Source organism: Rhinichthys klamathensis, unplaced genomic scaffold, assembly GCF_029890125.1.
Source record: "Rhinichthys klamathensis goyatoka isolate OS25496 unplaced genomic scaffold, OSU_Roscu_1.1 h1tg000613l_1, whole genome shotgun sequence".
NCBI classification, from domain to species: Eukaryota; Metazoa; Chordata; class Actinopteri; order Cypriniformes; family Leuciscidae; genus Rhinichthys; species Rhinichthys klamathensis.
Genome location: NW_026607066.1, coordinates 720584 through 732889, shown reverse-complemented (window position 1 = coordinate 732889; position 12306 = coordinate 720584). Strand labels below are relative to the sequence as shown.

The 12306-nt window shown below is 36.4% G+C and overlaps 1 protein-coding gene across 2 annotated transcripts in view; it reads left to right on the top strand.

Moving 5' to 3' along the window:
• The window catches only part of LOC130075963 (ataxin-7), a 41679-nt gene that overhangs the window by 6077 nt on the left and 23296 nt on the right, over positions 1–12306 (top strand). For both annotated transcript variants that reach the window (XM_056240834.1, XM_056240833.1), the window contains exons 3-4: positions 1006–1224; positions 1385–1453. In XM_056240834.1, the coding sequence (XP_056096809.1) occupies positions 1014–1224; positions 1385–1453 (280 nt within the window). In that variant the 5' untranslated portion in view covers positions 1006–1013. The remainder of the gene's footprint in view (positions 1–1005; positions 1225–1384; positions 1454–12306) is intronic.

Here is a 12306-nt window from a genome sequence, read left to right as displayed (position 1 = left end):
AATTATTTAATATTTGATTTTACTATCAAGCAATTGTGGGCTAATGGTAATCCATGAATAAAAGCACATTTATTTGGACTTTTATGCTTTATTAATGTAATAATTTATAATGCAAATAAATAAAATGGGGCTCTGAGTTTCCTACTGGTCCCAATTGTGACCATGGACATGTTTACATGTTTTGTGATCAAGTTTTATTTGAAAAAGCAATCTTAATAATACAATTAAAATAGAGTATTTGAATATAAATATTTAATAATTATGTGTCAGATATGGTAGTTGTATCTGTATGAACTGTTTTACATGCGGGACAAACTGAAATTAAACAGTTGTAGTCTTGACTATTTACACACACAAAAAAAATCCACATGAAATCAAGATATGCACTTTTATTTATATTTGATAACGCTGTATAAAATAAGCTACATAAACAACATTTTTAGACCCTTCAAAATCGAAAGTAAATTTGGTCAAAAACAGAGTAGGCTACCAGTGGGATTAGATTGTTTAGCATTTTGTTTTTGTTGGTCAAAGAAAGTCATACAAAGGAATAGGTGTAAAAAAAAATCTTGGAAAAAGTATGTGTATTTCATTTTTCTAGTAGCCTGTTTTTTATTGTCATGTCCTAAATTTAGGGGCGTCAATATCAAGAGAATGGGGAATTCCCAAGTCCGTTGAGTGGTATTTTTTATTTATTTTTAATAATTATAATTAAAAAAAAAACATATTAAGATACGTTTTAATATGTGTGACAGTATAATAAGGCAAACATTCCGGTGAAACCTATGGTCTCATTATTTCGCGCATACTCGTCAGTGAAAGGAAGTTTTGAGGTCGTCCTTAAACTTTTATCTCAGTAATCTCCTCTTAACGTATGTTTCGATACACGCCGTCTCGTGCAGGGGGGAAGAAAGACAGCCGAGCTCGTGAATGAATCGCTCGTTCGGCTCAATGTCATTCATTGAAGGAATCCGCTCGGCTCATTGCTGTGTTGTTACATTGTAGCGGAAAGAATGTCGGAAAGGGCCGATGATGACGTCAGGGGGGAGCAGCAGCAGCGCAGAGCGGCCAGGCTGAAGCAGCAGCAGACACAGCTCCAGCGGGGAGAAGCCTCCACAGCAATGGCGACTGTGGCGGAGCGCAGATCCCTGCCTAGTCCTGAAATAATGCTGGGACAGCCTTGGAGCAGCTGGGTCGATGCTGTGAAACTCTACGGGAGCGACGGTGAGTTGATCGGCCGCCGTCGGCCATTGCGTTTCAGCGGGCAGCCGCGTCAGATCGCGAGCGTTTGCCCGACTGCGTGCAGTTTTGAAATATTAAGAAACGCGAGAACAAGCCAGCAAGTGTAACTATTTATGTAACACGACCCAAATTGCTTCCTCAGGTACAGAATTGGAAGAAAGTTTGAAAGAGTGCGGGAAAAATCGCGAAGCCATGAGACTCTGCAGAGACGGTGAGTAGTGTTGCTTTCTCTGGTCAAAGGTGTGTTTTTGTTTTGGTGTGTCCACACTTTTCACGCACCGGTTCACTGTGAAACAAGTGCGGCTGACTTTTGACAGAACTGTCCCTGTAAACTCTGCTCTTACGATAGTCAAAAGTGTTAGAAACTAGCTTTTTAATGTGTGTGTTTACATAGATTGTTCTATAGAAACATTACATGTCTGGGTTGCATGTTAGCACGTGTGGGTTGGAGGTAAAATTAAAAGATTTTAAAAGTAGAATACATGCTATATACACGTAATTGTCATGCTTGAAATGTTTTAAATGTGTTCAGACACCATTATTTTGAATAGAAGCCTGTAAGCGTAGTATATTTGAATAAGTTTACTCTAGTCACACATTTTGTTTTGATACACTAAGTATTTAAATGTCAGAGTTATGCAGTCTGGATTGTTTGCCGAATTATGCTTCTTTATTACACATCTCTATGGAATATTTAGATTCTGATTATTAGTCAAATATTTCTCTGTATAAGGGACAGTTTATCCAGGAAATAATTCGGTGTTTCTGCGTCCTCTAAAAGTACACTACTACTAACGCCATTTAAATACAATTTCAATATTTCCGGACCATGTATTTATTTTCCGGATAAGTGGACTGTAAAACCCAAACTTATTACGGTAACTCAAACCATTTGAGTAAACCGATTGCCTTAAACCATTTAAGTTTTAAAACTAATATTTGTTGAGTCCACATAAAGAGAGTATTTCTTAAATTGAAAAAAATAAATCCACTTAAATACTGTATGTAATACAAATTGAATTTAATTGCTTGGCATTCAGCATCACTGTGCTGAAGTGTGCACAGCCATTGCTTTTTAAATAAAGCAATATATAGTTTAATCGGCCTCATTTTAAAATGTTGTGATAAAACCATCCAACATTTGATCTTACGATCATTTCTCCAATGTGTGATTCAGAGAATGAACATAAGCACAAAAACCTCTCTTCCAGATGTGAAATCTATAAAACGCAAATTATCCTGAAATTGTGCACAGCTGAATGGTTTCAAATCTCCAACTTGTAAACGCCCCCTAATTAATGTAATTAACATATAAAAGATCACCAGTCAATGTCCAAATCCTTTACTTGAGAATGGCAAACAGAAAGAATTACTTATATTCCCAAATACCTGCAGTACTCCGACTTTATCCCACAAGGAAAAGTGGGTACATCTGCTTAGACCCTGACGTGGTGCTAAGCACTTTTCCACATCAAATATGAACGTGGATTTTAGCGTACTAAGTTCAAATCTGTGTGTACACATGTTTTATGAATGTGATTTGGTCAATCCTCTTCTTGATCACTGGCCCTTCTCTTAGGCACAATGATAATTGTGTAGTGTTTTTAAACCCAACACTTAACCCAAGTTTTTTAAACCCAAAACTCAGACATACCAGAAACTCTTTAATTCCAACATAACAGAACATTAAACACTAACAGATCTCTCCCTCTCCACAAACCCATAAAATAACCCTTCATTTTAACTTTTTAATTTAAACTTGCTCTACTTTAACAGTCAAGAACAAAGCATGCCGGGAACTAGAAATCTGCTGTAACTCATTCAGTTTAATATAATCAATTATTGAGTTCACATAACTTTTTTTCTATTAAGTACAATTAACTTTAATATTTGAGTAAAAGTAACTCATTTAGTAAATTTTACTGTTAGATCTTACAGCCAGACAACTCTGACACCATTCAGAGATTGTCTTCAGTGTTCATGGACACTGCAGTCTTTTTGTCTTAAAATAATCTAAAGGAGTAATTATTTCATTTATTATTGATTTGTTAACTAGCTGCTTCACGTTGAGGTCCTGATCACCCTGTTTATTTTGTGATAATGACTGTCTGTCTGTATATGATCCCTTACTTAGATTTAAATGAATATAGGTGACAGCGGTATCATTTACATGTATAATGGTCAAGGTAGTTGTCGATCATATTTTTAAATCCTCCTTTTTGTAAATTAAATATGTATAACTAGCATATTAATGATCCGTACTCAGTAGAGGACACCTTGCAGTTGCTGTCATGCCTGTTTGTAAATATATTACTTTTGAATCGCTTTGATTTAGATCATTCTAGTAGATCTTAGCTTTGTCCTAAGTTGCCATGAAGCTAATAAACATGTTTTCTCTATTTTTCTTTCAGTATAGGAAGTGTGAGATACTGTACCTGTCGGAACACTTATCTAACAGGGCATTTGCATTGACAAACAATAGCCATTATGTGCATCACAGTTTAGAGTAAATTAGAAGATTTAAAGTCGTCGCACAGGAATCTGTCAGATATGTCAACCTTTGGGTTGCGTAAGGCGAAAAACGACACCTTTCGCCTTTATGGACTGAAATCATTGGTGGTTTTATGTTATGCTTTAATTAGTGTTTTCTATCTAAATTCTGATTTATTTTTAAGCATAACTGTTCTCAGGTCAGAGTAAAGTCAAAGTCTTGAACACATCTTTATGAAGGTTGTAGTTTCAATTTCAGCTTGGTCTACGCCTGAAATATTTATGTTACTGGATGTATTGAAAGCAGCTTATGTTGTGCTGTAGATGTGGAAATTATTGCTTCTAGCCTATACCTTACCTTAAGAGCACCATGTGTTATTGTATAGTCAGGAACTGGGCCGCAGGATGATCCAAGCAAAAGGAAAAAAAGGAGAAGGAAAAAATCCTTTAAAAATGCACATCTATATAATAATGATTAAAGGGACAGTTCACACAAAAATTTAAATTCTGTCATCATTTACTCTGTTGTTCCAAATAGAATTTGTCTCATGATACGATTGGATTATGATTCAGAGGATAACGATTGGATTATAAAACTATTCTCGAATGCATCATGATGCATCTTTTTATCCAATTCTTTTATTAATAATAAATACTATTTAATACTCACAATATGGTCCATTTTTGCTATTTTATCACTGTTTAAAAAAAATATGAACTAAGATGCAAATAACAAACTTAAGAACAAATACAAATAAATCTATTCAACAGAAGCATTCAAGTACAGAAATTCAATAATTATATGTATAAATAATCACTGGCTGCATAGTCTTTAGTGTATTAATTACAAATATGTCAATTATTATTCAACCTATGAAAGTTATTCAGTCAAGAGCAGTGAGTGTTTCCCTCTGTTGCTTGAAAGCAGATATTTCTAAAAGTTAGGTAGATTTATCTAGTACAAACATCAGATGTAAATCCTTTGCTTCCGAAGGACATACAACTGTTAAACGTAAAGGACGTAAAACTGTTTTAAATATATAATAAGAATACTTTATTTACACTGAAACAGTACATTAATATGTATGAAAGGCCTATATAATTACAATTTTTAAAAATGTAATTATTTTATTTTTATGCATTGATGCAGAATCGTTCACATTAGCATCGCGATGCATCATAGAAACTAATTCTATTCCACAGCTGTAGTTCCAAACCTGTCTTTCTTTCAAACTCTCTTTCTTCTGTGATACACAAAATACATTTTAAAGGATGTTGGTAACCAAACCATTTTGATGACCATTGACTTCCATTTGTAAAAAGAAAAGAAAAAAAAAGTCAAATATATATTTTATTATGTTCCGCAGAAGAAAGAAATTCATAGGGGTTTGGTACGACTTGATTCAATTATGGTGAACTGTCTCTTTAAAGCTTGTACAGCTTTTAATGTTCAGCTGAAACTGAATCTGTGAATGACACTATCCCAGAGAAACCCAGTTCATTTTCCAATTTTGAAGTTTGCATGAGTCCCTCGCAGCAGTAATTAAAACATAGACAGGTACATAGAAGAATATTATAAAAATAGATTTTCACGTTTCAGTTTTCCTTGAATGATAATTAGAGATATTAATATTGATCCAGTGTTGCTGCTATTTGACGGAGAAGCGAGCCTGTCGTACAGTTTCCATGTTTAGCCATCATTTTGTGAAAATGTTCTGTTTTAGACAGCTTATTAAAAAGCTCTAAATGTATTATTAAAAGAACTAATTTAACTAGTGTTCCCAATTCCTGTTCTTGACAATCTCTCACAAACTCCAGAACTGCCCTGAGATTAGTAAAAAATCCAACTTACTTGGTCGAAAGTGGTCAAAGGCAATGGAGGCCAGAAGTTGTAATTGGGCTCTTTATTACCCATTTGCGACTCACTTGAGAGATGAAGGATGACATAACCGAAACCGACCACGTTACTAACCTCAGTGAATATGACAAACAAACAACCTTTAAGTTTTGCTTGTAGTTTTGAGAATGTATTTGAACAAAGATACAAATTTAATGGTCTGTCTCCGTGCCATCATAAACCTCTACTGTATATAACGGTTATTTTGATTATATATTTAGAACTGAACATTTTGTCAATTCAGCGCATTAAGCCGCGAAAGAGAACTCATTTCAGTATATGCGCGTGGTCTCTGAGAGACAATTTTTTGCCAACTAATTGGGCTTGAATGGTTAAATGCACATACCTAGGTGTCAAAGTGACCATGTATTTACAAGTAAACAGAGTCATTTATGTCTTAAATGAACGTAAACTGTTGAGAAAGAAAACGCACGAGTAAAGTGACATCATCCAAATTTACCTGCTGTCATTATTAATGCTAATTAAACAAAAAAGTTCAATCTCTCACCGCTCTTGACTGAATTACTTTTCTAACTTTAATAAGAATAGATGTATATCTAATTTGCACAGTAAAGACTGTGCATAGTTTTTTTTATACATTTGATTTTCTAGTGCTTGAAGTTTTTCAAGTAGGTCTATTTCATTTATGTCATTGTTCTATTGTAGTTTGCTTTCTTTGCTCTTTCTTTATCAGTTTACTTATCTTTAGTTATCCTAACAGTTGTTTTAGGCTAGCATTAGTTTTTATAATTATATTGAAAATGGTAAGAATTGGAAAAAAAAAAATATATATATATATATATATCATAAAAATCTTATTAAAAGCATTATCTATATCGTGATATATATCGTTATCGTGAAGAAGAAAAAAATTACTCATATCGACACATGAAAACCCACTTTGAATTTACAAAAAAGCACCTAAAGGACTCTCTCAGACTGTGAGAAACAATATTCTCTGGTCTGAGGAACCTCAGTTCCAAGCATCATGAATGGAGTAAACCTGCACAAAACCATCCCAACAGTAAAGTGTGGTGGTAGCAGCATCATACTGTGGGGGTGTTTTTCAGCAGCAGGGACTGGGGGACTCGTCTGAGTAGAAGGAAATCTCAATGCCTTCAAAATATAGAGATAGCCTTGATGAAAACCTAGTCCAGAGCATTTAGAACCTCAGACAGGAAAGAAGGTTCACCTTCCAACAGGACAATGACCCTAAGCACACAGCTAAGACAATGCAAGAGTGGCTTATGGACAACTCTGTGAATGTCCTTGAGTGGCCCAGCCAGTGCCTGGGCTTGAATCCACTCGAACATCTCTGGAGAAACCTAAAAATGTCTGTGTCCACCGACGGTCCCCATCCAACCCTATATAGCTTGAGAGGATCTGAGGAGAAGAACGGCAGATAATCAGCAAATGCAGATGTGCAAAGCTTGTCGCATCATACCCAAATAGACTTGAGGCTGTAAAGGTGCTTTAACTAAGTACATACTTATGCAATGTACTTATTTCACAAATCTGTTTTTTACTTTGTCATTATGGCGTATGGAGTGTAGATTGATGTGAAAAAGTCATTTAAAGTAGTTTAAGATAAGGCAGCAACCGGTTTAACAGGCCAATGGGGAGCCAGTTTTGGGTATTTAAGATTACCAGTCCTCATTTCCATCAGTAACTAAAGAATGATTACCCAACCAAAAAACACCCAAACCAGCATGACCTGAAAGACCCCCAGAAGCTGGTGTTCCCACAAACACACATAAAAACAGTGAAACACTCTATTTCGCACTTGCACAACTGCCGTACGATGATCAGTGAAAGGTGACTGAATGGAGAGATGTGTGGTGAGGAAAAGCGAGAGGGGTGGAAATGCAGACACACCAGGCGTGGAGTTAAACCTCCGAGTGTGTTCGTGCACTGGGCTTCTAAGAGCTTCTCTACCTAGATCATTTATCAATGACAGTAAAGGGGATGGTCAAATTATCCACTCACAGTCTCTCTCTCTCTCTCTCTCTCTCTCTTCTCGTCTCTCCCTCTCACCTTATCGCTATCTCTGTCTCTCTCGCTTTGTCACAATATCTTTTTCTCTTCCTTTTTCTCCCTCCATTTTCACATCCATCGCTTCCATCCGCATCTCTGTTCTCTCTCTTTCAGCACATTCTGTCTGCCCTCCACTTCCTCTCAGACCTGAGACACATGATTAGAAGACACTAGAATATCTGGTTTTAATGTCAAGTCAACCCAGCTCTGATGGAGCGAGCGTATCCTGTCTGCATCTCGGATATGCTGTCGCAAGCATGTTGTTGTCTAATGTTGGGATTGATAACTGGAGGAGCGCTAAGGCTCAGGTTTTATTCCATTGTTACGCCGTAAAGCTCATTTGGAATTTTTAAAGGACACGTACTCTGATGGTTTCTCTCTGTAGTTAAACATATAGCATGCAACCTTTGAGGGTACTCTGAATGAGTCACTATCTGTGTGTTCTACCTGCGTGCATTTGTATAATTTAAATGTGCGAAAAATATGGAGACGTTGCCTAGTGTAGAAGTACTTATTCCGACAATTTAAATACACCTTGCCCACTTATATGACTAAGGCTTTGAATATCTGCTGAGAAAAATCCCCCCAACATTTGTATAGAATATAAGACGATACAGAAATATGTCAGGCATATGTATGCATCTGGCAGACAGACTTCAGCTGTTGTCACATCTTAATGTTTTTTCAAAAAAAAAATTTAGAGGCCATGTCAAATTAAGTTAAATATTTGTAATATTATCAATTGTATAAAATTAATGAGTTAGATTTACAGCACTAGTTTTAATGATCTGGAGTGTGTGTACTAGGCCATGTATATACCAGTCAGAAGTTTGGTGTCGGAAAGATTATTATTTATTATTTTTAAGATTATTATTACTACTTTTTTTAAAGAAATAAATACAGAAAGGAAGAATGTAAAGAAGTGACAGTAAAGACTTTTTACATTCTTGCCAAAAAAATGATATTTCAAACAAACGCTGTTTTTATAACTTTCTATTCACCAAAGAATCTTGAAAAAAAATGTATCATGGTTTGCAGAAAAATACACTGCCTTGCGAAAGTATTTGTACCCCTTTTTTCACATTCTGTGGGGGTGTTTTTCAGCAGCAGGGACTGGGGGACTCGTCAGAGTAGAAGGAAATCTCAATGCCTTCAAAATATAGAGATAGCCTGGATGAAAACCTAGTCCAGAGCATTTAGAACCTCAGACAGGAAAGAAGGTTCACCTTCCAACAGGACAATGACCCTAAGCACACAGCTAAGACAATGCAAGAGTGGCTTATGGACAACTCTGTGAATGTCCTTGAGTGGCCCAGCCAGCGCCTGGGCTTGAATCCACTCGAACATCTCTGGAGAAACCTAAAAATGTCTGTCCACCGACGGTCCCCATTCAACCCTATGTAGCTTGAGGGGATCTGAGGAGAAGAACGGCAGATAATCAGCAAATGCAGATGTGCAAAGCTTGTCGCATCATACCCAAATAGACTTGAGGCTGTAAAGGTGCTTTAACTAAGTACTGAGTTAAGGGTTTGAATACTTATGCAATGTACTTATTTCACAAATCTGTTTTTTACTTTGTCATTATGGTGTATGGAGTGTAGATTGATGTGAAAAAGTAGTTTTACACAAGGCAGCAACATAACAAAAATGTAAAAAAAAATATAGAATTAAGGGGGACGAATACTTTTGCAAGGCACTGTATTAAGCTGCACAACTGTTTACAACATTGATAATAATAAGAAATCTTTATTGAGCACCAAATCAGCATATTAGAATGATTTCTGAAGGATCATGTGACAATATTTCACAATATTACTGTTTTTACTTTGCCTTGGTGAGCATAAAAGACCTCTTTCAAAAACATTAAACAATCTAACAGACCACAAATGTTTGAAAGGAAATGTATTAGCATGCTAAATGTCCATAAATGTAACATGATGTTTAACATACACCTAAAAGCATAGACTGATATTTGATAAAGTGATTTTCATTTAGCCTGTTTGTCCTTATGTCGTCAGATCACGCTTCAACTTTTGAATTGTTTTGTTTGGAAATTAATACAATTCAGTTGCACTCGCACAGTGATGTTTTTAGAGATTAAAAAAGGGAGCTGTTTTTTAATTATGTGTTATGTAGTCATTTCATTGAACATGACCAAACTGGTTTGGTTACTTGGACGCAGTTATAACAGACATACTAAATAAGGCAGCAACTCACACATTTAATTCGATTAATAATGGAATGTAAGTGCGCCATATATTAGTATATCTCTGAAAAGATGACAAGATTTAGGATTGCAAACATCTTGAATCAGAATAACTCTTGATCAAAACCCTAGCCCTGGCTATCTACTTCCTCATCTTTTGTGAATTCCTGGAGGCTATTGTTCTGATTTGCAGTGATTATTGTGAGAGCATCACAGGTACGCCCAGGTGACGCTGGCGACTCGATGTCATCTTTTCAGCCAGTGATGTTTTTTGAAGTGTCCTTGTGTCTCTATGTGAAGGAGCTGCAGTGGAACAGCAGTAACAGCGCTGCTCCTGTCCCCTCTCTTAATCACTCACACTAATTAACCTCTTGGCTCTCAGACTAATAGTGCCTCTCTGAGCTCCACATCTTCAGCTGACAAAACACTTCCGAATATAAAGCTTGCTGCTCGTTTACCCCTTTGGTTTATGTTTATGAAGTCTTTACAAAAGGTGTTGCAAGTTAAATGTGAAGATGTATTGTCAGTGCATTTCAATATCTAACCCAGTGAAAGTTGGTCGGAGACGTGTTATTTGAATGCAAGTCAGACTCAAACCCACATTTGCTGCATGGGCATCAAGGGCATCATCCCAAACACATTGAGAATAACTGATCTTGTAGGATTGTTTAACAAATAGTTCATAAAAGGACACAAGCCGGACACAAATTTACATCTCCTGCATGAGCACCAAGACTCATCGTGCAACTGCTAGGCCTTTATATCCCAAACACATTCTCAACGCCATGGTGAAAAATGGATCTTATTGAATTTTTCTTAATATTATTCTATAAAAAAAGTACACAAGTCAAAATCAAACCCACATCTCCTGCATTAGCACCATGACTCAACATGTCAGCTGCTTGGCCATGATTCAAAACCCATTTTTAACGTCATCATAAATAACTGATGTTGTTGCATTTTAAAAAAAAAAACAGACGCATCTGAATTCAAACCACCGGATCTGATGTTGTAGCATTAGCCAGGATCACAAGAAGTTTCATTGTGTGGAAAAGATTAACACATTTAATCTATAATATACAATATAGTTATGCAACAAATGAATGTAACAAACATATTGAGTTTTAAAATGTACTTTTCTTTGTCCATTTGTATAAAAAATTAGTGTATTATTAAATCGTTTTGGATTTTTACTTATTTGTCAGTTTGAAATGTGATTATTAAAATTTTAAAATGTTAATTAATAAATAAACAGCTTTAGGTGTGTCTATTTATATTCGAAGAATGACATTTACAGTGGCTTTCAAATCGCACTGATTATTTGAACGTTTTGCCCATAAACAAATAATGTTGTTTTTCCCTGGTTCAGCATACAATCTGTTTGGTTTGAAAATGGTCATTTGCATGTTGTTGACCTCAAGACAGGTCAAGTATTTTAGATGTTTTCTCTGAGTGTACGAAACAGGTAGTTTGCATTTGGAGCAGGGGCCACATTAAGCCTTGCTAAATGGCTAAGAATAGAAGCCATTTTTTTTCTTTCCTTATTTTTTTAACATGCAGATATTTTGTTCTACTGCTTTCATCTATTTTCAGTGCAGTTATTTGTGCGGTTTGGGTAGACTGTTTACCACAAACTCTGCTGTCAATTCAGGGCACTTTCTGAAAGTATGAATCTTGAACGCCAAATGCCACCTACTGTACGGCTCTCCTCCACTTGCTCTATAATCTTTCGGCCTTGCAGATTTCACTACTTTACAACTGCCACTCTTAATCTGCAGTCTCACTTTCTTTCCTGTCCTCGTTCTCCCACTCAATTACTCTTTTCCTCACTGGCTCTCCCACACACCTCGCTTGCCAGAGGACCCCCTCCTCGGGCAACCTTTGAAACGCTGGCACAGTAGCTGGCTATCCCTTATCACTTATTTGTTTCCTTTCTTATGAAAACAGAGTAGTGCTGCTGCGAGTGACCGTCTGTACTGCGTGAACTCACCCAGATGCTTTTCCCGGAATGGCCTGGGTGGCCTCACCTGAACTGGGCCGTTGACAGTGTAGTGGATAGACACTGTTTATTAACAGTGTGTTTTGTGAAAACAAGTTAACTTGGGCATTTAGTGTGTGTATAATTGATGGCAGATTCAGTCCGGGCTCCATTCACTGGTTAGGTCAGATTCTACATGCATCTTACACTCGTTTACTTCGAGTCCTAATCAGGACAGGAGTGACCTGATTCCAGCAGGAAGTCATCTGTCTGTCCACAATGAAAGTGAAAGCTGCACAAGAACATGCAACCCAAAACCCACACATGCGTGATTTTGATGTTTACTTAATTTAAAAATGTTGTTAATTGTACTCTACTATTCAAAAATTTGGGATCTGTAAGGTTTTTGAATAAGTCTCTTATGCTAAGGCTGCATTTATTTGACTGAAAATACAGTAA